This window comes from Copadichromis virginalis, linkage group LG22 (genome assembly GCF_057382275.1).
Source record: "Copadichromis virginalis isolate Kocher_CV1m ecotype Utaka linkage group LG22, C_Virginalis_male_GT1.1, whole genome shotgun sequence".
Classification (NCBI taxonomy): Eukaryota; Metazoa; Chordata; class Actinopteri; order Cichliformes; family Cichlidae; genus Copadichromis; species Copadichromis virginalis.
The window spans coordinates 36,942,726-36,970,582 of NC_140638.1; the positions used below are offsets into that span (position 1 = coordinate 36,942,726).

Below are 27,857 nucleotides of genomic sequence, written 5' to 3' on the forward strand. Positions count from 1 at the left end.
GCAGTTAAAAATCCCACATGCATGATATTATCAGGCTCCATTTACACCTATGCCGTGAATATTGGTGAAAGCACCGTTAATGGTATGTAGAGGTTTTAAAGAAAACTGTGCTGCCATCCTGACAAGTCTGAGTGTCAGACGATAACAAACACATTGTGCATGTATCCCAACAGCACGAGTGTGGATGTGGATTTAAAAAAGGAAAAGAAAGAATAAAGGAGACCTTACCAGGCAAACTTTATTAATCCACAGCAGTAAACAGTGCCTTTCTACTGTCAGTACTAAACTACCTCTGGTACTTCCACTCACACCTAGAAAACCAGATAACTTGAATTATATATTAACAAATACCGACATTAGAAACTTAAATAATATCATACAAAGTCTATTCTGAATCATTCCTGCAGAGGGAGCTGTGCCCCTGCGTTCTTCCTTTCAATAAGCACAGGCTTGGGTAAATATCTGCTGTTGGACATGCCAGGTTTCATACAAACACAGTCTGCATCTTCCATCAGAGTAAAACTGCAAAGTGAATCGAAGTCCAACTGGAGCGTCCGGCTCGTTTATCGTGCTGGTTCAACTGCAGGAGCGCACACACACGCACACACACGCGCACACCCACACGCACACACACGCGCACACCCACACACACGCGCACACGCGCGCACACACGCACGCGCACGCACACACGCGCGCGCACACACGCACACAGTGCTGTTAGTTTGGATGAACCTTACAATAATTCAAGAAACAAAAGAAGACTTAGTGTACGAGGAGATGTCTATCTCTTCTGGCAGCTCGCCGATGTTCACCTCGAAGCGGTCCTGGACATCGTTGAGCGTGCGGGCGTCACCTTCATCAGACACAAATGTGATGGCCAGGCCCTTCGTTCCAAACCTGCCTGCTCGAGCAACCTACACCAAGACACCAGTGCAGCTGACCACATTACTCAGTCAGGATCACAGACTACAGCACAGTAGGGCAAACTAATCACAGTACAGGATAAGTATAAGACAATATAGTATGGCTTTGATAGAAGCCCTCTCCGTGTTCTTCTGGCATAGGTTAATGTTAGTGAATAAATGCTGTCCCAGAGTATTTGATCTGCCTTTTCTCTTCCGTACCCGTGTTTGTCCTATGAAGTCCTCTTTCAACAGAAGACTTCCTTCCAGCCTGGGTGCAGGACAGAGACCCTCCTTGCCACTCTTGGGATAAGCTACTACCTGCTCAGCTGATTATAACATTAATAAATGCCTCACACCTGTGTCTATCTAATAAAGAGCTCAGATTCCTCAGCATCTCCTTAAATATGTATTTGTACATCATCCAATAAGTCACAAATATGACCTTGTGCAGCTTTCACATATATTTCTATTACTCTTTTAGCCTGTCAGGTGAACAACACATGGATAGTCTCACCCTGTGAAGGTAAGTGTCAGAGTCTTCTGGCATGTCATAATTGAAGGCAATATTGACTCTCTCAATGTCCATCCCTCGTCCAAACAGGTTGGTGGCCACCAGGATTCGCCTCTGGAAGTCCTTGAACTGCTGGTAGCGAGACAAACTACAGAGGACAATAAGTGAAGCTTAGTCTGTGTGTCACATATCCTCACATTGAAAGTTTCATTATGTGTGTATTGGGCTGCTGAGTTGATCAACATCCTCACAGTACTGTGCAAATGTCCCCACTCATGTCTTTACATTTTTTTCTCCCAATGACACAGACCTTCTTGGAATTTTTGAAGTGGTCTTGAGTAACAGCTCTCCAGCTTCCTGAAAGACTTTCAAAGTTTTTCTTGGACATCAGCTTTTTTTGAGTGTATTTATGGGATTTTTGGTCACCGACATCAGTCAGACACTGATGCTGGATGAGAAGGACTGGCTCGTAGTCTCCACTTTAATTTATCCCACAGGTGTTTGTGACAGGGTGTGGTTTCTGGCTCAGCTGCAGGGGAGGGGTGGAGCAGTGCTTGGAGGAGGCTGAAGGCCACAGCTGTTCCTCATTGTTCCACCTTGTCTTTCCCTATTTAAGTAGCACGCTAAGTCCATGGGTGTAGCGAGTGGAAGGCGCAGAGACAGAGGAGCAGCTGAGTGTACAGTCATGTGTTCTGTCAGGCAGAGCTAAGAACTCTGTGCAGGCCAGTCAAGTTCTTCCACATCAAAGCTGCTTATTTATATGGAGCTTGCTTTGTGGACTTGTTGATTATCTGACAGGAGGACCACAACGTGCGTCTTCAACATTGTGTGTCTGACAAGGTGATCGGCAACACGGGCACCACAAGGGACTGTCCTCTCCCCTTTCCTCTTCACCATCTACACCACAGACCTTTTACTTTTAGATGATCCTGCAGTGGTTGGATGCATCAGTGAGGGTGATGAGTGTTGGGCTGTGGTCGAGCAGAATCATCTGCAACTCAGCGTAGCAAAGACCAACCGATTTAGGAGGACCGGGAAACCTGTGACCCCTGTTTCAATCCAGGGGGTCGATGTGCAGGACTATAAATACCTCAGAGTACACCTGATAATAAATTGTAGTGGGTTAAAAACACCACTGCACTCTACAGGAAGGGCCAGAGTCGTCTCTGAGGTCTTCAACATCTGTCGGACAACACACAGGTGTTTCTATGAGTCTGTTGTGGACAGTGCTATCCTCTGTGCTGTTGCTTGCTGGGACAGCAGGTTGAGGGTTTCAGATGCCAACAGACATCCTGTCACTCGTACAGTTTCCTCAAATTTTTGTGAAGGACCCAATGCACACTATGCTAATATTTGTGGTCATCAATATGTATGGAAAGGATCAGGAGGTCCAACAGTGAGTGTCTACAGCCATCGGTAAAACAAGGTAGGGTGGGTGATGTTGTGGGGATGGAGCTAGACTTTAATAAGGTGGTGTCTGAGAGGCGGATGTTGTCCAAGGTCAGGACAATGCTGGACCTCCCACCCACTCATGATGAGCTGGTCAGTCACTGAGAGACTAAGATTACCCATAATGCACCACTAAAGGACACAGGAAGTCATTCCTGTCTGTGGATATCACTCTCCATCTAATGCACATCCTCTACAGTGAAAATAACAAAATTAAGTTTTACAGTAAAATGTCAGTTATATATATTTAATCTCTGTAATATTCTGGATATTTACAATTGAGTTATTTTATAATGGAGCTAAATCATGATAGTAAATGGTAAATGGACTGGTTCTTATAGAGCGCCTTTCTAGTCTGAGCGCTTTACACAACTTGCCTCATTCACACAAGCATTTTCTTCGATGCTGTTTCTATGTAAGTGCTTTCTTGCACACTGCCAATGCACTAAAACATACCTGGATATAAAAAACACACACAGGACAGTCAGTCATGGCCTCCCCAAACCTTTGAATGTCCTTTGGGAAGCCTGGAGAACTGCTCCTGAGTACTCATAAAGGAAGCTGTCTCAGAGAGATCAGACTGTGTTGAAGAATACCGGATTCTGGCTTTTAATCTTGTCAGACCTGTACAGACTGTGTTTTAATGTACTATATTTCCTTTTACGGTATGTTTGCATGTTTCAATATATGACAGCACCATTGTCTTAACAATGGTTGGCTCAAGACTTTTGCACAGCACTGCATCTTAGAGCACACAACACCATAAGAACTAATGCTTTACCTAATATAAAGAATGACCTCACTTACCAGTAAAAGTTATGTTTGCGATGGTATAATCATCACAACGCATTAATTTAACAAAATAAAAGTGTCTGAGAGTGAAAAAAATAAAAGCCTCCTGCTTCCTTCTTCATAATATTATTATATAGTAGAAAGCATAAAGATGTGGGGTCCTTACTTTACAAAATAAAGTACCAACTGTTGTTGTGATTTGGTGCTATATAAATAAAACTGAATCAAATTGGCCACAAGAAAGAGACTGCAGCTGCATGGAGCTAAGCTCACTGTCAGCTGATTACATTTGAGCCATTTCCTAAAGGTTCACACTGAGCTTGCTATCCTCTGCCAAAAGAACAAGTAGAGTGAACACAACATGGCAGTTCAGTGTTGTCTGGAGTAATAAAATAGTAACAAACATTTATGGCGTCACCGCTCTCAGTTACCGTTCCACCTGAGGCATCCCTCGATGGATGGCAATCGCTGGAAAGTTCTGCTCCACAAGCAGCTGAGCCAGAGCTACACAACGCTGGACGGACTTCACAAAGATCACCACCTGAGCAGCACAGCGACACAATCACTCAGCTACAGTGGACATTAAGTCCTGTCGGCTTCCTGTGTGTGTCTGTTTCACTGTGTGCGCCCCTCGTCTGCACTTGGAGACAATCGATCATTAACAGCTATTTATTACTTTACTCTAAGTAGAATCAAAAAGTTTTCATGTAGAACAACACCAGGACAAAAGAGACAGAGAGAAACAGGACAGCACCGTCAGCCATGCTTTTTGACACTCACTAGCGCTCGACTTGTTTCTTTGTTCAGTGACAAGCTCGCAAACTGCACAAGCAGAACCTGTTGGATTAGCAGTTATGACACTGCTGTCCTGTTGGTTTCCTCCACGTTCTGTTAACTCTGCTGCTGACATGGTAACGACAGAACTCCAGTGAACTGCTGGCCCTGTTGTCAAATATACATGATTCAGGTATTAAAGTCTGTACTGGGCTGATATCTAACAAATACTGGGTGGGCGCACCCCTCACTCTGGTGGACCCTCACATACTCACATGAGCAAAGTATATTGTTTCCCTCGCTCCCTCACACTGAAGCATAGTAAGGCCTTTAAGAGGACCATTATACTTTTCTGTCTGTACACACACATACTGTACATATCTTATTAAGTATTTCTTTAACTGTAAATGTGAGGAGATGTCCTCTGGCACACAGCCTAACCCTAACCCTTCTTTCTGAGAGGTGTAGCCAATCAGAAGAAGAATAGAGCCTGGTTTCAGGAAGTTGATGAGCTGAGGGGTTGCACACAAGTAGCATAAATAACATTTATTTTGATCTTTGAAATAACTAATGCTTCTCTAGCAGGATCTGCAAGTGTGTCCCACAGTAACATGCTTGTAAGACATGAACATAAAACGCAGCAATCTAATTCCCATCAACAGAAAAGCAAACAGACAAAACAAAAATGTCCACAGGGGGGTTACACTGTGGGGAAAGTATGGTGTGGGTACCTGATTGAACTCTAGTGCATCCAGGAGATCGAAGAGCTTTCTGTTTTTCTCATTATCCTTCAGCTTGACGTAGTACTGCTGCAGCCCATGCAGAGTTAGCTTGGTTTCGTCATCTACAAAGATTTCCATCGGCTGGACCGGCAGGAGTTTGAAAGGGAGGTTGGCAAGATTCAGGGAAGAGCACACAAAGAGAACACCAATCATAATACAGTGGAAGTGAAAAGGAAGCAGCGAGGAGACGGAGGGAAGGCTTTGGTATAGGTAACACACACACACAGTTGTGTTTTCATATCTCTGTGGGGACATCTTATTGACATAATGCTTTCCCTAGCCCCTTACCCTAACCATCAAAGATGAATGCCTGACCCTCAGCCTACACCTAACCATGACCTAACTGTGACCCTCACACTAAAACAAGATTTTGAGCCTCGAAAATCCCTTCAAATTTGTGGGGACGGGAACTTTGTCCCTATAAGAGCTGTTAGTCCCCACAAGTATAGTAAAACTCCACTTTTTGGTCCCCAGAAAGATAAGTAAACACACACACACACTTCTTTCTTGTGACTTGGACTCATGGAGGCTGAACATCGACTTGGACTTTGTTACCCACTGTTCCAGCAGGCGAAGGAGTAGTGGAGGTGTGGAGGGAGCGGGAAGAGGCATGGCAGATGAAAGTGAAGAGGCGTATTTACATCTTGCATGAACTTTCTGCAGACTGGACGGATCTCTTTACTCAGGGTGGCGCTGAACATCATGACCTGCTTCTTGTGGGGAGTCATACGGAAAATCTCTTGGACATCTCTGCGCATGTCTAAGGAAGAGAGCATTATTTACAGCGTATTACAAACTCATCTAGATGCAGTGACTAAAGATTCAATAATGATGACTGAAGGCCCTTTCACATATGCACGCGCTGCACTCTGGAACCCATTTGTGTCTATTGTTTGTGCCACACAATAATGATTTCCCGCTGCACCGAGCAAAGCACAGCACATGCACACTTGTGACGTATTGTTGTGCGAGGAACAGAAACGAAGAGTACTGCTGCGCTGAGTTCAACCACATGATGAAGGAGAACATTCTGTACGTATCAGAGTTTGGTGAACTGTTTGCTGCAGGTTCTGCAGACCTCAGAGAGAAGCAGTGTTGTGGAAACAACACACTCTTCACCAGCTGGGATAGTTACAAAGTTTTCTTCTTTATGAACCAGCGATACATGTTTTTATCAACATTTGAACATAATAGGACACAAACTCCTCAGAGAAACACGTTTTGAAATGACAAGCAGTGAGTGCAGCGCACGGCCGATGTAAAAGGCCCTTCAAAAGAAAACATTTTTGCTTCACTTCGTACCAAATGAATTGTCAAAAACACCAAGAAATCTATGACATCACATTTGAAACAATTAATTCCTAAAGTTTTTGTACAGTATTGAACAATCATATCACCCAACATCTAAAACTGTTGTTACACTGAGAAAAATAAACCCTAAGAGCTGCTAAGTCTACGTAGGTTCTCGGTCATCCAGGTCATAGTAATCTAAGGAGCTATTAAACACATATGTAAGACTGCTTTCTTCCATGTGTGCAACATCTCTAAAATTAGAAATATCCTGTCTCAGAGTGACGCTGAAAAACTAGTTCATGCATTTATTACTTCCAGGCTGGACGACTGTAATTCATTATTATCAGGAAGTCCTAAAAACTCCCTGAAAAGCCTTCAGCTGATCCAAAATGCTGCAGCAAGAGTCCTGACAGGGACTAGAAAGAGAGAGCAGATTTCTCCTGTTTTGGCTTCCTGTTAAATCCAGAATTCAAAATCCTGCTCCTCACATACAAGGTCTTAAATAATCAGGCCCCATCTTATCTTAATGACCTTGTAGTACCATATCACCCTATTAGAGCACTTCGCTCTCGCTCTGCAGGCCTACTTGTTGTTCCTAGAGTATTTAAAAGTAGAATGGGAGGCAGAGCCTTCAGTTTTCAGGCCCCTCTTCTGTGGAACCAGCTTCCAGTTTGGATTCAGGAGACAGACACTATCTCTACTTTTAAGATTAGGCTTCAAACTTTCCTTTTTGCTAAAGCATATAGTTAGGGCTATGGCTGAGCCATATTATACCGTTCACGGTATTACCGGTACAATGTTAGGCAACGATAAGAAAATGAAATATCGCGATAGAATGGGAGTAAAACGCACATGCGCAGTTCCTTTGTTTTCATACGCACATGGCCGATTGTTGAGTGAAACGGATGAACCAGAATTGGTTTGTAAAAATGGTGCAACTTCAGTGATGTGGAACTGGTTTGGTGTTTGTCCCTCAGATACACAACAAAGCACATTTTTTTGTAGAACATGCAAGCGGGTCGTCGTTATTGCCGTATTTGTCGGACTAAGATGCTCTTAAATCTGGGAGTAATCTGGGTCCTAAACTTTGTCCGCTTCAGGTCCCAAAGTCAAACGAACACTGCTGCATCACTGAGAGTTAAAAACTGTCTAAATTCTTTCATCTTTAATAAAACGATCAGCGTTGCTGCTTTACCAGGTGTAACAGTTAAGTTTAACATCCAGGCATCCATGAAAACAGAATTTATGACATTTAACAGTTAGAAGTTAGCAGGAAGTTAGCTCGCTAGTTACCTAAGCATGATATAGCATGTTCTGACTGAGAGATTTCTGAAACATTCAAACGTACAGCTCTGCTATCACTTCCAACATATATTAAGACAGGAAACTAAACAGCAGTGACGTTTGTAGGGTTACTGAAGTTGGGCTAGCTGGTATATAATGATGTGCCACGTGATCGCTAGCGACACAGCTATGTTAGCATAACAAACACAGTGAAGCTGGAGGATGAACGCTAACACTTTTGCACTCGATAAAAGTTAACGTGAAGGTTCCTGATAGTTAGAGACAAATGCAATCGCATGGCAGGATGCTGTAAACGGACCAAACTTCAGTCAGGAGAACAACTGAGATAATCCATCCACAATACGAGGTTAGTCATTAATATACTGCAACAACATGGGAATAGAGCAGCTGCCAGAGAATTCAACATTAATGAATCAATGGTACAGAAGTGGAGGAAGCAAGAAGAATGAGTTTAATAAAGTTTGATTTATCTGACTGCTTTGTTTTGCTTAATGTGTCTTATAATCCCGTGCACCTTATGGTCTGAAAAATACACATTAGACTTTTTTTATTTGGCACACTGCAGTTTAATGTAGCAAAGCACCTCTTTTTAACTTCAGTGGATATTATACATGGTTATGCTCAGGATATGTCAGCCCATATGTCAGCAAATTTGCATTTGCACTGTTAAATTTGTATATAGCTTTAATGCACATAAAAAACAGCTGCTTGTTTAAGTGAAAATAAATGGATGGTTTTTTTGCACTAGTAAAGTTGTGGAGTTGTATTTTGTCTCGCAGTAACTATATCATCAGTTATATCGTTATCACAAATTTTCAAATATATATCGTGATAAATATTTTCGGCCATATCGCCCTGCTCTAGTTAGGGCTGGATCAGGTGACCCTGAATCCTCCCTTAGTTATGCTGCAATAGGTGTAGGCTGCTGGGGGATTCCCATGATGCACTGGGTGTTTCTTCTTCACTCACTATGTGTTAACAGACCTCTCTGCACTGAATCATCCTTGTTATTAACCTCTGTCTCTCTTCCACAGCATGTCTTTATCCTGTCTTCGTTCTCTCACCCCAACCAATCACAGCTGTCGGAGGTTTCTTCCTGTTAAAAGGGAGTTTTTCCTTCCCACTGTCGCCAAAGTGCTTGCTCATAGGAAGTCATATGATTGTTGGGTTTTTCTCTGTATTTATTATTGTAGGGTCTACCTTACAATATAAAGCACCTTGAGGCGACTGTTGTTGTCATCTCGTACTGTATATATAAAACTGAACTGAAAGCAACTGGATTTCTTTAAGTTTCTTGAAGACGTTTCACGTCTCATCCGAGAAGCTTCTTCAATTATAAAACAAAATGGTGGAGATTCCCAGGTATTAATCCTTAGTGGAAGTTGTCCCTTAACCTCTTAAGGCCCGAACTCTTTCATGGCATGCATTTTTAATTTTTCTTTGCTATTTGGGCTGATTGGGACCCGATGGATGTAAAAACAAAGAATTCCCAGATTTTTTTTTATACCTGATTTTTGTTTCTGAGATAAATTAGATCCACATATGAGGACATTTGCTTTACATTTGGATAGAACAGTGGCAGTATAACGTCCTCGTAAGTGGATATCGGGCCCTTGTAGAACAAAATTTTGTATTTTGGTCTAGACAACCCAAAATGTGATGTCCACATATGTGGACGTCAGGTCCTAGGAGGTTAAGAAGGTTGTTGACCCACTATTGATCATGTCCCTCACCACACGTGCCATGGTGAGAAAAAAGGCGTGGATTATTATCGTCAGAGTTTTGATGCATGCTCAATCATCCAGGTAAGTAAATCCCAAAGGTTGATTCCGTTCACCTGGACATTTTGTGGGAGAAACGTTTCGTTACTCGTCCAAGTGACTTCTTCGGTCTCAGCTGACTGCAGGTTTCCAACCTTATAAACAGTACATTTACACAATGAGGGAAACTATTGGTGGGTGAACAATGGGCTGGGAGGTAATGACCATTAATCAAAGACCACTGATCAATGGCCATGAGTACCATTCACAGAGAGTTGGGGAATGGCTGCAATCACAGCATTGTAAGATGGTGACAGATGCACCCTTAGGCCCCTCCTCCATTCAGAGATGGTCTTTCCCTTTTCACGTAAATGGCCTCCTTGACTCCGCCCTCAAACCAGCGTTCCTCCCTGTCCAGGATGTTACATCCTCATCATTGAAAGAGTCCACTGGCCTGTAGGTGTGCACAGACTGCAGAGTCCTGGCTTGACGAGGTGGCTCTGCTGTGTTGTAGCCAGAGGTTGTTTGGTTTCCCCGATGTATAAATCCTGGCAGTCCTCCTGCACTTAACAGCGTACACTATGTTACTCTGTTTGTGTCGGGGGACACGATCCTTGGGGTGGACCAATTTTTGGCGCAGCGTGTTTTGAGGTTTAAAAGCCACAGAGACCCGGTGTTTAGAAAAAATGCGTCTCAGCTGCTCCGATACTCCTGACACGTACGGGATCACTACAGGTTTTCTCTTGGGCAGCGGTTGTCCTTCTCTCCTGGATCAGCTGGAGCTTTCTTTAGGAGCCAAAAGTCCAGCTGGGATAACCACACTTACTCAGGGCCTTCTTGATGTTCTTCTGCCTCCCTGGCTGCTGTGTCTGTGGGGCTGGTGTTCGCTCTGTGTTGTAGCGTCCTGATGACGCCCAGTTTGTGCTCCAAATCACAGACGCCTCATTAAATTTTATTAGGGAAAGACTGATAGCCCTCAGTGTTTTATTAGATACCCTAGTGGTATCAATTTCACACCCCTATGTCGCTATGTCCTTGAGTTATCACTTCACAAATTTGCGTGTCCAGGCCGCCCGCCTCGCAGGGTTACGACAATAAAAGTAGCAGTTGTCATCAAAATAAAAGCAACAAAGTCATGCTGCATTTGTTTAGCTGCCCCCTCTGCCTCTACAAAGGTGGGAAGACGCTGGTGCCATGATCTTTCACAATCCTCCAAATTTATCTTTAACTGAGAAATTTGTTTCTTACGCTTTATTCTGTTTGTTGTCACACAAGCACAGCAGAGAAATCCACTGTGTACATTTAGATTTAGCTAGATATATGTCAGGGGTGCTCAATACGTCGATCGCGATCGACCAGTCGATCGCAAAGGTAGTATTGGTAGATCGCATGGCATTAAAAAAATTGATGCCAGCCTATCATCCATCCCGTCACTTGATTGATACAGGGAAGCCAGTCAGATGACATCAGATTTTTTCTGACGCTTAGGTCGCTGCGCATGCGCAAACAGCGGCGCGAAGTGTAGTAAAACTGACAAGCTAGTCAGCGAGTTAACTCCAATTTTTAGCTCTCGGTTTTTTTCTCTTAAACCTGGCCGTCAGCAGCTACTGTCCGGACTATGCATCCCTGGCTGATTCAATTCAGTGCAAGTCATCAGAGTAAACTCAGGTAATGACAAAAAATTTACATAGTTAATTGTGTTGTGAAATATTGGATATTGCGGTTATGCATGTATATACATTGTAGATATAAAGAATCCTCAATATATTTATAAATAAGTATATGTTTTGGATTTTTGTAGTGGGTAGATCATTTTGACTTGGTCATTTTATAAGTAGCTCACATGCGGAAAAAGTGTGAGCACCCCTGATATATGTCATGTATACGTTACTGTTTATTCTCACACCAATCACACCCGCAGTACAATAACTTCTACCACCAGCACCTTGGCCTCGAGTTGTCAGCTGTCAAACACTTTATTATCCTGGGAAAAGAAAAGATGGATACCTCATGATCCTTATAAAAATCACACATTACAGGAAAACCACAGACTCATATTTACTGCTGCAAGCTCCCCAAGGGAGGCAGGAAACCTTCACACAATATGAAAGGAAACTGGACTCCATACATAAAAACCACAAAGCTACCACAGTGAGACCACAAAGCTAATGAGACAGAGGTTGGTTTGAATGTTATCTTATCCTCTTCTTTGTTTCTTGGTTTTAAACACTGGCACATATTTGGATCTGATTTTGCTTTAAAAAGTGGGTTGTGCCACTTACCAAGCTGCTCGAGCATCTTGTCACACTCATCCAGGATGAAATGTTTGATGTGACGCAAATTGAGCGTCTTGCTGCGCGTCAGTGCCAGGATTCTGCCTGGTGTTCCCACCACAATATGAGGAGAGTTTTTCTTCAGCTCCTCTTCATCCTTCTTTATAGACAGCCCTCCAAAGAACACTGCCACCTGCAGGAAAACAAGCATACATCATACTGTTTGAGCTGGGAGAAACTGATGTATGAGTTCAAGCTGCTTTACCTTAACAGTGGGCATGTACTTTGAAAATCTCTCATATTCCTTGCTGATCTGAAACGCCAGCTCTCTGGTATGGCACATCACCAGGACAGAGACCTGCACATAAAAATGGCAAAGATTAAGATATAGTATCAACTTAATTCACTATGGGATGTATTTACTGCACTATGGTCCTTGAAAACACGATGCATCTGTAAATCTGAATGTACACTGTTCTTTTTTCCCTGCACACTACTGCAAGTCTTTCGTTCAAACTCAAACAGCCCACAACTCTTTACCAAGAGTTCTGCCAAGTGGATGGTAATAATTAAGAGTGACTCAAACATTTTTTCTCTCATCTGGATGTTAGCAGTTGGTCAGTCAAGAGTTGTGAAAAGCCCTAATCACAACATCATGGAGTCAACTGACTCTGTGACTGCCAGGTAAAAGTCGGCATTTTACACAAAAGACACAACGCAATATCCTGAGTTTGCTTTCAGATTTGTTTTTGAGCCTGTTTATCTAGATATGAAGGCTCCACAAGTACAGAACAAATGTGCTCATTAGCTAAAAATCAGCTGTAAGTAGAATCTAAAATGAAAATAAATGCAGAAAAGCAATTAAATGACAGTTGTTACAATATAATAAAACACCTTTTAGCTCTGTCCTGGCTGCTACACCTCACCTGACCGGTGATGGGCTCTAGCTGCTGCAGGGTGGCAAGAACAAACACTGCTGTCTTCCCCATCCCAGACTTGGCCTGACAGAGCACATCCATACCCAGGATTGCCTGAGGGATGCATTCATGCTGAACTGGAAGGAGAACACATGAGCAGGAGAATTTCAGCTCATTCAGGATGCAGCAACCAGAAACCAGTACTCAAGCCATTTCTTTCACTCCCAGTTCAATGCAAAGTTACCTTTAAAATCCTTTAATTATTTCACAAAACTCTCTGTGGTTTGCCCTCCAGTATACTTTCTCAGGGTCTTTCAGAGTCAGAACTCTCAGGTCATCACATGCACATCTCTGAACTGTTCCCAGACTTAGGTCTACGGGTACTTTCAGCATCTGTGGTCCTGTTCTTTGGAGCAAGCTGCCTGCTGACCTGAGGTAGGTTACAGTGGTTTGCGAAAGTATTGGGCCCCCTTGAACTTTCCCACATTTTGTCACATTACAGCCACAAACATGAATCAATGTTATTGGACTTCCAGGTGAAAGACCAACACAAAGTGGTGCACACGTGAGAAGTGGAACGAAAGTCAGACATGATTCCAAACATCTTTTACAAATAAATAACTGCAAAGTGGGGTGTGCGTAATTATTCAGCCCCCTGAGTCAATACTTTGTAGAAGCAGCTTTTGCTGCAGTTCCAGCTGCCAGTCTTTTAGGGTCTGTCTCTACCAGCTTTGCACATCTACAGACTGAAATCTTTGCTCATTCTTCTTTGAAACAGCTCCAGCTCAGTCAGATTAGATGGGCAGCGTTTGTGAACAGCAGTTTTCAGATCTTGCCACAGATTCTGGATTGGATTTAGATCTGGACTTTGACTGGGCCAGTCTAACACATGGATCTGTTTTGTTTTAAACCATGGCATTGGTGCCCTGGCTTTATGTTTAGGGTCGTTGTCCTGCTGGAAGGTGAACCTCCGCCCCAGTCTCAAGTCTTTTGCAGACTCCAAGAGGTTTTCTTCTAAGACTGTCCTGTATTTGGCTCCATCCATCTTCCCACCAACTCTGACCAGCTTCCCTGTCCCTGCTGAAGAGAAGCCCCCCCAGAGCACGATGCTGCCACCACCATATCTGACAGTGGGGATGGTTCAGAGTGATGTGCAGAGTTAGTTTTCACACACAGCGTTTTGCATGTTGGTCTCATCTGACCAGAGCAGCTTCTTCCACATGTTTGCTGTGTCCCCACATGGCTTGTGGCAAACTGCAAACAGGACTTCTTATGGTTTTCTGTTAACAATGGCTTTCTTCTTGCCACTCTTCCATGAAGGCCAACTTTGTGCAGTGCACCACTAATAGTTGTCCTGTGGACAGATTCCCCCACCTGAGCTGTAGATCTCTGCAGCTCGTCCAGAGTCACCATGGGCCTCTTGGCTGCATTTCTGATCAGCGCTCTCCTTGTTCGGCCTGTGAGTTTAGGTGGACGGCCTTGTCTTGGTAGGTTTACAGTTGTGCCATACTCCTTCCATTTCTGAATGATGGCTTGAACAGTGCTCCGTGGGATGTTCAAGGCTTGGGAAATCTTTTTGTAGCCTAAGCCTGCTTTAAATTTCTCAATAACTTTATCCCTGACCTGTCTGGTGTCTAAATCCAATCGAGAATCTGTGGCAAGATCTGAAAACTGCTGTTCACAAACGCTGTCCAGCTAATCTGGCTGAGCTGGAGCTGTTTCAAAGAAGAATGGGCAAAGATTTCAGTCTGTAGATGTGCAAAGCTGGTAGAGACAGACCCTAAAAGACTGGCAGCTGCAACTGCAGCAAAAGCTGGTTCTACAAAGTATTGACTCAGGGGCTGAATAATTACGCACACCCCACTTTGCAGTTATTTATTTGTAAAACATGTTTGGAATCATGTATGACTTTCGTTCCACTTCTCACGTGTGCACCACTTTGTGTTGGTCTTTCACCTGGACGTCCAATAACATTGGGGGCAGGGATAGCTCAGTAGGTAAAGTGGTCGCCCCATGATCGGAAGGTCGGCGGTTCGAATCCACTTAACGGCTACCCTGAGGTACCCCTGAGCAAGGTACCGTCCCTACACACTGCTCCCCGGGCGCCTGCTTAGTGGGCTGCCCACTGCTTCACTGAGTGAATGGGTCAAATGCAGAGAAAAACAAGTAATTTCCCCATGGGGATCAATAAAGTATCCATTATTATTATTATTATTATTGATTCATGTTTGTGGCTTGTCGAGGAGGGAAATTATTTTACTACTATTGTTAAATAATTGTCATTGCATTAATAATATAATCTGCAGCATGGATATTGCATTCCAAGGTTTAAACAGTGTCTCTTTCAGAAAGACTGAGTTGCAGGCTGACAGGAAGTTGTATGTAGAAAGAAGCAGGAAGTTATTTTGAGCCGCAGGCTAAGACGAGGCTTTAACAATGTAACAGATAGCTTTAAGAAGGCCTTAAGCAGTTATGACTATTTTATACACAATGCATATCTGTGCTTATTAAAGAGTTGGAGCTCGGTCAATTAATTGGGGGTCGGAAGCTTTGTTCGGCGCGATGTTCGGACAATCTATTGTGCAAGTGACTTGGAGCCACTGAAGGAATTGCAATACATGCTTACAAAACACTTATATATCAGATCATTTTATATTAAGGTTTTAGTAGAGGTTCTTGGTTAAAACATTTATTTAGTAGAAGACATACACATAGTCTCAGTGAGCTTCAATTCAATTCAATTCAATTTTATTTATATAGCGCCAAATCACAACAAAAGTCGCCTCAAGGCGCTTCATAGATACAGAGAAAAACCCAACAATCATATGACCCCCTATGAGCAAGCACTTTGGCGACAGTGGGAAGGAAAAACTCCCTTTTAACAGGAAGAAACCTCCGGCAGAACCAGGCTCAGGGAGGGGCGGCCATCTGCTGCGACCGGTTGGGGTGAACCGGTCGCAGACCAGAGCTTCTGGTCTGGTAAAAGGTCAGAAGTGCAACAGGTGAATTGAGAAAGAGCATTTGAGGACGAGACACAGACAGTAGGTGAAGAGGTGACACAAAGAGCATGTAACTGCAAAAGTGTCTCGGTAAAAGAGGAACCGTTTCTTGTTGTCTCGGCAAGAAAGAGGAACAATTCATTTTAAGATAAGAACGGAAAGTACCAAGCCATGAAAATAGGAGATGATTTTCTAGGTGAAAAGTCATGATGATGTTGATCTGATCTATGTATAAAATGTACCTGTGACGTATGAAGGGGCGTCAGTAAACAAACCCTGATGCTATAAAATATCTGTTCATGCTTTGATTAAGTTGAAGACTACTTCCTGTCTGCGTACAGAGTTGTCTTCCCACACGTGTGTTCATTAAAATCATCGTTTGACTTCACCCGGCCAGATCGGTGTGGTTATTCTTCGATCACCTCTTGTACCCTTCCTCAATACTGAATCTCAAGGCTGTAATGTGACAAAATGTGGGAAAGTTCAAGGGGGCCCAATACTTTTGAAAGCCACTGTATATGTATGCCTACGTTCAAAAACAGGCTTAAAACCTTTTTATTCTGACTGACCTACAATGAGACTCAAAATGTGGTTTTAGTGTCAGGGTTACAATTAGGATGTAGTTAGGCATTCATTTGTCATGATTAGGGTAAGGAGCTAGGGAAAGCTCCATGCACTTGTGTCTTCACGTATTGATTATTGTAACGCTCTTCTTTCTGGGCTATCAAAGAAAAGTTTCAGAGGTCTACAGATGGTGCAAAATGCAGCTGCTCGCATTTTAACAAGAACTGGGAAATTTGAGCACATTACCCTGTGCTGAGATCTCTTCATATGTTTTTTTTTTTTTTTTTTTGCACCATTTCCAAGCACTTTGTTCTCCAATGTGTGCCTTAGTCTTGTTTTGTACATATTCCTCTAGACTGTACATATGGCTATGTTTGCCATTTATTCCTGCTCTCTATTTACATTTTATTCCAGCACAGCTGGTGTGGAGCGCCTATACATTTGTTGTACAATGAATGGCTATTCTATTTAGCTGTTTTCACTGTAGGTTTACAATGATTTAGATTGTAAACTGTGGTGGGGCGTGGCCTGCGGTGCCGTGCGGATGCACCCTGCCGTGCCACATCCTGGGTTTCGGCACCAGTGTGGTGGAATTAAGGCACGGCGGTACCGCAGATCTGTGTTTTGAGCCATTTTTATTCAACATTTGTCAAACCACCACAACCCCACCAACCCCTGAGTCCCCATGTTTTAACATGGCGGGCTTGACTGTGGATGCCGTGCAGGTGCATCCGCACAGCACCGCAGTCCACGCCCCACCACATAAACCTACACAGATTTTCATGCTTTTATCTTCTGTGTTCAGCACATCGAGTTTGAGCATAATGAAATGTGTTATGTAACTAAAATTACCATTGCCAACACACCAACCCACCACAGCTCTGTAAAAGGAGGAACTGGCATTAATCTTTATCAGACGCTTCAAATACAGAGAGAAGATAAAAAAGTGAATAAAATCAGCAGCGGTTGTACCAGTTCCCAATTTTCCTCCTGGCACCAGTTACTCACCCTCAGACGGATGTTCAAACCCACAATCCACTATGGCTCTCAGCAGTTCAGGTTTCAGTAGAAAGTCTCTGAATCCAGAGGAGTGAATGGACACATAGGAGCCCTTCACCCCTTCCTTCCTTATCGACATGTCACTTGCACCTCCAACATCTCCAACATCTCCAACCCCTCCGGCCTCCACCTCATCATCTTCATAGTCCAACAGCTCGTTATCTACGTCGTTTTCTGTCATCCTGACCCTGCTGCGAAACAAGAAAAACAAATAATGTGTATGAAACTTCAGGAACAAAGAGCTTTTAAACTTTTGCAGTGCTAGAAGGTTCAACATGGCCAAAAATTATTGGAGTCAGCATGTGTGCAAATAAGAGCCAGCAGCTTAGACTTCAGAAGGTTGGGCTTGTTTTACTCCTGGTTCGGAGACGTCAGTCAGAGCAGATGTCCTTAATCTAGCTATCTCAAGCTCATGCTCTGAGTGCAGCAGCCCAATCCCACCTCCCAAAGTCAAATCCTAATCAACTTCAGCTGCCACGATTACGTCGACTATCAAAATCATCGACGACTAATTTAACGCGTTATTTAAAGCTTTGCAAGATCCCAAAAGACACAGGAATAAGTAGTAGGATTTAAGAGTGTAATAACGGACTGAAACAGAAGATGGTAGCACTGCATGCACAAGGATGCCAGCTGCCGTTAAACCCCAAAGAAGAAGAAGCTGTGTCCAAATTCAGGGGGAGCATCCTTCGGAGGCCGCATTTGTGAAGGCTTTCCAAATACAAAGACTTCTGCAAATGCAGAGGGGAGGAGCTCTGCTGTCTCCAAACTGTGGAGTAGAGCGGATAGCTGTGTACATATATACATATATATATATACATATACATACATATACATATATATATATATACATACATACATACATACATACATACATACATATATATATACACATATATGTGTGTGTATATATATATATATATATATATATATATATATATATATATATATATATATATTAGGGGTGCAACGATATTCGTATCGATATTGAACCGTTCGATACAGTGCTTTCGGTTCGGTACGCATATATCGAGTAATACAATTTTTTTCAATTATTAATATTATTTTTTTTTTTTTTGTGTCCCGTTTGGATCTATAGCCATCAGAATTGTTGTCTTGAGGCCAAGAAAGATGCCAAGAGGATTTATTTTAAGTGGATCATCATATTGGTCCATTTGATTGACCTTTATTATAATTATGAATTTATTTTATTTTCAGTTGCAAACGGGACAGACATGACTGTGGGATAGGACAGGGGGAAAGAATGAAAGAAAGAGGGGGAGAGAAAGAAAGAAAACCAAAGGGGAGAAAAAAAAAGAACAATACAACATTTGTAATTTATTTTATCAACTTTCCTTCTGACGATGCTGTCTGTGTTGAGCGCTCAGTGAATCTGCGTTTGACTACTCCGCCTAGGCTCGAGAGTGCAGCCTAGGCGGAGTAGTCGAACGCAGATTCACTGAGCGCTCAACACAGACAGCATGGTCAGAAGGAAGAGCGCAGGGCAAGCTAGCGAGACAGAAGTGGACCTCCCCACCCTCATTCAGATCTGGCGTTTGGAATTATTTTGGTTTTCATGTGACGTATGACCCTGAAGGTAAGCGAGTCATGGACTAAAGTAAAACAGTATGTTGGATGTGCCATGTAGGGCTGCTCAATTAATCGAATTTTAATCACGATTACGATCTGGGCTTTCAACGATCATTAAAAATGACTGAGCCGATTATTAGCCCCTCCCTCATTTATCCGCGACACCTTAAAGGCCGGTCCGTGAAAATATTGTCGGGCATAAACTGGTCCGTGGCGCAAAAAAGGTTGGAGACCGCTGATTAAGAGGACCCGAGGGAAGCTCGGAAAGCTAAGCAGAAGTTATTTGGAGAGTGACTGCCGTTGGTTGAAAAGAGAGTTTAAAAAAAAAAACTTCAGTGGTGTTGCACACTATTTTATATTATTTTTTAAAAGTCATTGTTAACCCTTTAAAGCCGGTCAGAGCAGCACGCTCCGTGTTGTGTAACTATTGTTAAATCCCTGTAGAACCTGAACCGTGTAAGCTAGCGCAATAATTTGTTTTGCATATGAAACCGGAGGAGTTGTACTTACATCTGATGCCATCAGCTTGTCCTCGGTCACGGTTTCCTTCCACATATAGCTTTGCAAAAATTGCATAAAAAGCGCTTGCAGGAACAAAAACATAATATTCCAGAAACACGCTTTGCCGTTCCTATCAGCTGTTCGTAACACTTCCCACAGTGAAATGATGCACCTGCTGTTTTCTTTGCAAATTTGCATCATAGGATTGTTTTTTCGTTTTTCCTGCAGTATATAAAAATTGCTGTATCTCCAAAATAAAACTATGAAGACACTCAAAATAAATTTCCTGTTGTTGTAAACTATTTTTTGCAACTTTATTGTATTTAAAGTTTTGAGGGATAAACCTCTTAAATTTCTCCAAGTAGAAATATATGTAAACAAAACAAAAGCGATTTTCAATTTTTTTTGTAGTTTATTGCACTTTTTTGCAATTTATGTAATTACTACGGACTTAATGCATACATATTATTAAAATATGGGCTATAACAGTTGTATAGCAACTTGAAATGCTCCCACAAATGGCACTACAGCATGTAAAAAAAATAATATAAGCTCTGGTGGACTTGGTTCTATAGTAGGTCTTAAAGGGTTAAATAAATATCGTCAAATAATCGTGATCTCAATTTCAGTGAAAATAATCGTGATTATCATTTTTGCCATAATCGAGCAGCCCTAGTGCCATGCAATGCTCAATTACATGGGTGGGAGCTAGTGTGTTAGCGCAGTTAGCTCGTTAACGTGTTGGCCATCTAGCCCCATGCACGGGGCTATCAGGGGTAGCTCGTTAACGGAGATTTGCCGTGTTGTGGCGTTAAGGTCATTTCAACGAGATTAACCTGAAAGCACTAGTGGGAACACAACGAATATGACTGCACATTTACACCGACATCATCCTAGTGCAAAGACAAAAACAACAAGCATGCTACTAACTTTAGCCGAGTCATTTAGACAGCTGTTAGCACATGATTCTCCTTATGCTGCTGAGAATATAGCCCAGAAGAAGCGGATAGTATAGCTTTTATTTTGGAAAGAGACATTTCTCTGTAATAAACTCTCTTTTCCAAAGATGAGTGATTCCTCAATCAGATACAGGGCTCGCAATATCGCTAGCCCGACGTCCTAGCGATTTTTTCAGTCGGGCTACCAAAATCTATCTCTTCCCTGCCCGTCGGGCTATTGTAGGAAGGAAAAATATATGTCAATGCTTTTGCATTCTTTCAGAAATGTAGCTGGGTAATTATGTCATTGGCATCGGTGAGCCACTGTCAATATGTGACATATTGAAATCGTGTTTGAATTTGCGCCTGTTTTTTTGCTTTCACTTTGCAATCGTGTGAACTGTGTATAGAGAGCGACAGCACTGATCTGTGAGTGATGATAATTTGTGCACCAATTCCTCTGACATCGTCTTATTAATCGTTAGCTTACTACGCAAACATGACAAGTGAAATCTCCCGCAGCTTAAACATGTGAGAGGTTGATCGCGCAGAGAATCGCTGAGCTTATGTGAGTCCGTGTGTAAAAGCAGCACGATATATATTTTAGTTCTGCTGAGCCAAATAAGACAGGTCAGGGTAAAGAAGTGACAGCCAAAGAAAAGCTTACCACAAAACGGAGAAGTTATGACAAATCAGACTATAAGGCAAAAAGAAAGTGCAGCTTTATGGTTTCATGGACAAAATAATTTCTGTGGCTGCAATATGACGAGCTAAATAACCAGGGCTGCACATAAGTGGTCCGCAGGTGCGCATTCGCACACCTGATTTGTCATAACTTCTCCGTTTTGTGGTAAGCTTTTCTTTGGCTGTCACTTCTTCACCCTGACCTGTCTTATTTGGCTCAGCAGAACTGAAATGCTTTTACACATGCACTCACATAATTTCAGCGATTCTCTGCGCGATCAACCTCTCACATGTTTAAGCTTGCTGCGGGAGATTTCACTTGTCATGTTTGCGTAGTAAGCTAACGATTAATAAGACGATGTCAGAGGAATTGGTGCACAAATTATCATCACTCACAGATCAGTGCTGTCGCTCTCTATACACAGTTCGCACGATTGCAAAGTGAAAGCAAAAAAACAAGCGCAAATTCAAACGTGATTTCAATATGTCACATATTGACAGTGGCTCACCGATGCCAATGACATAATTACCCAGCTACATTTCTGAAAGAATGCAAAAGCATTGACATATATTTTTCCTTCCTACAATAGCCCGACGGGCAGGGCAGAGATAGATTTTGGTAGCCCGACTGAAAAAATCGCTAGCCCCAGGACGTTGGGCTAGCGATATTGCGAGCCCTGTATCTGATTGAGGAATCACTCATCTTTGGAAAAGAGAGTTTATTACAGAGAAATGTCTCTTTCCAAAATAAAAGCTATACTATCCGCTTCTTCTGGGCTATATTCTCAGCAGCATAAGGAGAATCATGTGCTAACAGCTGTCTAAATGACTCGGCTAAAGTTAGTACCATGCTTGTTGTTTTTGTCTTTGCACTAGGATGATGTCGGTGTAAATGTGCAGTCATATTCGTTGTGTTCCCACTAGTGCTTTCAGGTTAATCTCGTTGAAATGACCTTAACGCCACAACACGGCAAATCTCCGTTAACGAGTTACCGCCGATCGCCCGTGCATGGGGCTAGACGGCCAACACGTTAACGAGCTAACTGCGCTAACACACTAGTTCCCACCCATGTAATTGAGCATTGCATGGCACATCCAACATACTGTTTTACTTTAGTCCATGACTCGCTTACCTTCAGGGTCATACGTCACATGAAAACCAAAATAATTCCAAACACCAGATCTGAATGAGAGTGGGGGAGGTTAAATTTGCCATGTTGCAAGGAGAGCTTAACTTCTGTCTCGCTAGCTTGCCCTGCGCTCTTCCTTCTGACTATGCTGTCTGTGTTGAGCGTTCAGTGGATCTGCGCTCGACAGTGCAGCCTAGGCGGAGTAGTCGAACACAGATTCACTGAGCGCTCAACACAGACAGCATCGTCAGAAGGAAAGTTGATAAAATAAATTACAAATGTTGTATTGTTCGATACATATGCGTACCGAACCGAAAGCACTGTATCGAACGGTTCAATATCGATACGAATATCGTTGCACCCCTAATATATATATATATATATATATATATACACACACACACACATATCACTGACTTTCAGCTTGTTGTGTTTGTGGATATATGACTGACTTTAATTATTAAACATTCGCACATAAATAAGTGACGTCATATTCAGCACTTTTGACAGTTCACTCTTCGGCCGCTCCATCTTATTAGGGAAAGTCCACATACATAAATGTAAATTTCAAAACTCAACCCCATCATTTAATTTGTTTTTGATTGAAACTGAATATTACTTAAACTCTCTTAGACTTCCAATAAAAAAGGTTTATCATTGATTGAAGTTCATTCAGAAATGTTTAAGGAATGAGCTGTCACAACTTTCAAGTACAAAGTTGTTATGAAGTCTGTCACATTCCCCCCTTTTTTTCTTTTTTATCCTTTATTTAATTATCCTTCTTATTTCATTGTACTGTATATTGTTACTCTTATTTGCCTTGTATGTCTACTGTACAAACTGAACTGGAATGACTGACTGTTCGCTTTATAAGTTCAATAAAGTTTGGAAACAAAAAAAACCTCTTCGGCCGCTCCCTTCTGCCGTATTTTGCGGCAAAATTATCCACACCCACTGCCGCGCTATGAATTGTGGGATATATGGGACCACGAAGCGTGCACCGGACCACGCTTGATATTTGGGGAAATCGACGGCACATTTGGAGCATGCATTTGAAGTGCACTTCGAATTGGGACAGCCGTCGTCGCGTGGCGGTGACGTAACCGCACTTGAAATGCGTACTTCAAGCGTGCAGACCCTGAATTGGGACACAGCCGATGTGATGGGTTATCCTTGATGGAGATGAGTGTGACCTCTGACCCTCACTGACTCAAACACCTCCAAATTTTGACCAAAGATGCTTCCAGGCTTTTGGATTAGTGTTTAAATCTTGCTGGCAGTGATGCTGCCCCTTCAGCAGACAGCAGCAGAATAGATGCACTCTCTACCACAGGATGTTAGAAGATCTCCAGCATCTTGCTGCACACATTAAAGGATCTGAGCTTCCTTAGAAAGTAGAGTCAGCTCATCCCCTTCTTGTACACAGCATCACCGTTGGGCCTTCAGTCCAATCTGTCATTCAGGTGACTGTGGTAACCCTGTATTACTAACCACCACATCAGACAGGTTGGCCCACAGCCGTACAAACTGAGGCCTCTCAGACAGATAGTGAGGAATACAAGATACAGCAGAATGGATCCATCCTGGGTTGTATCCGCAGCTCATGGTGTTGCTGTAGTAATGGCCTGGAGGATAATTTCTTGGCATGGTTTGTGGCCCTTAGTATCAAATGAGCATTGCTTAAATGCCACAGCCTGCCTGAGTACTGTTGGTGACCATGTCCACCCCTTTGGGGGATAGCACACCATGTCACAAAGCTCAGATAATCTGAGACTGGTTTTTTGAACATGACAATGAGTTCACTGTACTTAAACGGCCTCCACAATCACCAGATGTCAATCCAATTGAGCACCTTTGGGAGATGGTGACAAATCTGCAGGAACTGTGTGATGTTATGATGTCCACATGGGCCACAGTCTCTGAGGAAATGTTTTCAGCATCTCGTTGAATTGTTGGTACAAAGAATTCAATCAGTACTAACAAAGTGTACAAAGGTTACAAAGTGTTTTGAGTGAAAGCAGAATACTGGTACTGTCACACTGGTGCCTATCCCAGCTGTCTTAGGGCAAGAGGCAGGGTACACCCTGGACAGGTCGCCAGTCTGTCACAGGGCTAACACATAGACACAGATAACCAATCACACTCACGGGAAATTTAGAGTTACCAGTTAACCTAACCCCACTAACTGCATGTCTTTGGATTGTGGGAGGAAGCCGGGGTACTCAGAGAAAACTCACGCAAACACGGGGAGAACATGCAAACTCCACACAGAAAGACCTCGGCCTGATGGTGGAACTGAACTCAGGACCTTCTTGCTGTGAGGCAACAGTGCTAACAACTGTGCCACCCTGCAAAATTTATTTATATTGCATAGATGAGCAAACATGAGCACATTACCCCTGTTCTTGCCTCCTTACACTGGTTGCCTGTCCATTTTAGAATTCATTTTAAAATTTTATTGCTTGCTTTTAAAGTCTTAAATGGCCTGGCTCCTTCTTACCTGTCAGACCTTTTACACCAATACACTCCACAAAGGTCTCTCAGATCATCTGACCAGTCACTCCTTGCTGTCCCCATGTCGAGACTGAAACACCGAGGGGACCGAGCTTTCGCTGTTGTGGCCCCCAAACTATGGAACAAACTGCCCCTCCATATTAGGCTGGCCTCAACACTTGAAATGTTTAAATCACTTTTAAAAAACACACTTTTTTTCAAAGGCTTTCTAGGAGTATTATCAGAGTCAGTTTGTAGTCAGTTTTTAGTCAGCTGTTGGTCATTCTTAATCTTTTTACTTTGTTAATCTTATTCATATTGTTTATTCTACTCATGTTTTGATATTTAATATATACACTGATTTATTTTTATCTTCTTTTTCAATTATATATTTATTTTGTTTATTGATTTCATTGTATGCTTAATGTATGGTTTTTAACTGCTATCTCTGTTTTATTATTGGAAAGCACTTTGGTCAACTTTGTTGTTTTTAAAGTGCTATATAAATAAAGTTGGATTGGATAAATGCCAGAATAGAGGTGAGTGTCTAACATGAGGCACCAACTTTTACAGCAGGCTAGAATTTCTATAAGGACTCCAGTGATGTCCACCACCTCAGTTTGAAGACATGAATCAGTCCACTGTGCTAAAAATCAATTGCCTGGTTTCATTTTGAAGGAATATTCCGGAACTTTTATTTTTATTGTCGCTGAATATTAAATAGCTATAACCACACACGCAGTTATGGTTTGACTTTTGAAAGTTCAAATCCAGCAATACTGATGTCTTTAAGATTTCTTCATCACACTGCAGATCATTACCGACATGAAACTACGGACGCCATAAAACTGGGACCATCCCTGATCTCTGTTATTTACTCGAGCTCGTCTGATATTATGGCAGCTCACGTAAACACAGCGCACATGAGTGGCCGTTTTAGCAATAACCGTAAAAGCAAATCCCAAGTATTCTAAACAGCTAGCTGTCATTAGCTCAGCGGCTAACAAACAACTCATCACATCTCACTGGAACATCTCACGGCTCAACATTAAACTTCAGAGAGGTGACAGTCATGTTGCCGCAGGTACTGATAACGTGCACTGCCTACAGTTCTTTTAATAATCGACATACCTTCACTACGAGAGAGAAAAGTCAACGTCTGTTTAAAGTAAAGCGCGATTGTTAGCGCGTCACAATGACGTGTAGAATGCGACGGACAACCAACCGCTGTAGGACCCCACGGTGTGTAACCATGCAGATGCCAGGCTGAAAGTAACAACAGGGAGTCTTTGCTATAAACCGCGTCTTGTTTAGATTGCCAACCCTGTAAAGACATTGAACGGTAAGTCATCAAAGTGTTTTGTTAAAGCTGAAGGCTGACGACGAAAGCTGAACACATGGTTAGTTGACAGTTGCGGATTTGATCGATCTTCACGTGTTCAAGTGCCACGCGCGGTGTTTTGCTCCAGCGAGTGTTAGACAACAAAACAACATTACCGCTTTAACTTATTTTGGAAGGTAAGCTCTAAAATATGAATCGACAAAGCAAAATAAGTCAGTATAAATTTTTTATTCGATTCCATTTTACAGTTATTAATGGTATCAAAATGTATAACAATAATACTTCGCATGAAACAGAGATGTCGTGTTTTGGTGGTGGTCCGAACTTCTGCCCAGAGTGTGGGAATGTTCTTCCTCTCCCAGGAATACCGGACGTAGTGTGCTGCCCCGGCTGCTCCTTTAGGATCCCTGTATCAGGTAAATTCCATATCAGAGTTTATGTGTGAGCATGAGCAGCAGAGATTTTGCTGCTATCTCACTTTTTGTTTTTCTCATTTCGCTTCCATCTTGATATTCCTGTGATATTTATACAGCCTGTACAAATGAAGTGGCAGAGCAGCTATCTGAGAGCTATCTGCTGTCCATCTTTGGATCATTTTAGTTTCTTGCAGCAAGTGATTGTATTTTTATAAGCTCAATATACAGTATTGTGGCAAACGGATTCACTCACTCATCCAAATCACTGAATTTGGTGTTTCAGTCACTTCCATGGTCACAGGTGAATAAAATCAAGCATCCAGGCATGCAGCCCGCCTCTACAAACATTTGTGAAAGTATGGGTCGCTCTCAGGAGCTCAGTGAGTTCCAGCATGGTAACGTGATAGGATGCCACTACATGTGGCCTTCAGATTAAATCAGAACAGTGTGCAAAGAGCTTCATGGGATGGGTTTCCGTGACCACCAGCTGCATCCAAGCCTTACATCACCAAATGCAATGCAAAGTGCTGGATGCAGTGGTGTAAAGCACGTGGACTCTAGACCAGTGGAGACCTGTTCTCTGGATTGATGAATCACGCCTCTATTTCTGGCTATCCGATAGATGAGTCTGGGTTTGGTGGTAGCCAGGAGAGCGGTTCTTATCTGAATGCATTGAGCCAAGTCTAAAGTTTGGTGGAGGGGGGGTTTATGGTGTGGGGTTGTTTTTAAGGATACTGCACTGATAACACATTAGTGAGTGATAAGTGCACAGATGATTTCTTCTCTGCTTATTCAGAGTTCTCAGGTCAGGAGATCTATTCTGCCGTGGTGTTTAACCCTGTGGAGCAGACGGCTGTGTCCCAGGATGAGGAGGACTCTGAAATGAAGGGTGCTGTGGTAAGTGCTGCCTGTTTGCTGCCTGCTGAGTGTACTGCATGATGCCAACAGCTCTGTGTGCTACTAATAAGCTCTCTGCTTCCTGTAGATTGACAGGCGCTGCTCTCGTTGCAACAAAGAGGGTATGATTTACCATACCAGGCAGATGAGGTCTGCAGATGAAGGACAGACAGTCTTTTTCACCTGCACACACTGCAGGTAATCATCATGAGGTCACCATATGTTGCTGCTGTTGTGATTGTTTGCTCATCGTTTCATTTTGTCATTGTAGGTATCAAGAGAAGGAGGACTCCTAAGAAGAGGGTCCTTTGCATCTCCCCCCTCCTGCTTACTCAGCTATTGTTGAAGACTGCACAAAAACCAGTTTAAACAGAGCTTACAGTAACCTTTATTTTAAACTTGAGTTTGTACAGTTAGGATTGAACAACATTTAAGTTTATGTGACTGTTGTACAGCTGACCACGTCAATAAAAACTTATTAAA

The 27,857-nt window shown here is 42.6% G+C and overlaps 2 protein-coding genes across 5 annotated transcripts; one reads left to right on the forward strand and one right to left on the reverse strand.

Moving 5' to 3' along the window:
• Positions 1–199: 199 nt before the first annotated feature.
• On the reverse strand, positions 200–25,915 carry ddx39b (DEAD (Asp-Glu-Ala-Asp) box polypeptide 39B). Of its 4 annotated transcripts, XM_085447056.1 has the most exons (11): positions 25,851–25,915; positions 17,333–17,574; positions 12,771–12,898; positions 12,110–12,202; positions 11,854–12,037; positions 5,855–5,973; positions 5,163–5,294; positions 4,089–4,198; positions 1,420–1,564; positions 813–914; positions 200–580 (listed from the first exon to the last, which is right to left on the reverse strand). In XM_085447056.1, exons 2-11 carry the CDS (start codon positions 17,562–17,564, stop codon positions 512–514), a joined length of 1,314 nt encoding a protein of 437 aa, XP_085303182.1. In that variant the 5' UTR covers positions 17,565–17,574; positions 25,851–25,915; the 3' UTR covers positions 200–511. The 4 variants fall into 4 exon arrangements, 3 of the variants coding, with proteins under 3 accessions (XP_085303182.1, XP_085303181.1, XP_085303183.1); XM_085447055.1 differs by having other exon boundaries at positions 512–914; XM_085447057.1 differs by lacking the exon at positions 25,851–25,915 and adding an exon at positions 24,727–25,506 and having other exon boundaries at positions 512–914.
• On the forward strand, positions 25,908–27,857 carry polr1h (RNA polymerase I subunit H). Its single transcript, XM_085447058.1, has 5 exons — positions 25,908–26,237; positions 26,358–26,477; positions 27,274–27,374; positions 27,463–27,572; positions 27,646–27,857. The coding sequence occupies exons 2-5, from the start codon at positions 26,360–26,362 to the stop codon at positions 27,668–27,670; spliced, it is 354 nt and encodes a 117-aa protein (XP_085303184.1). The 5' UTR covers positions 25,908–26,237; positions 26,358–26,359; the 3' UTR covers positions 27,671–27,857.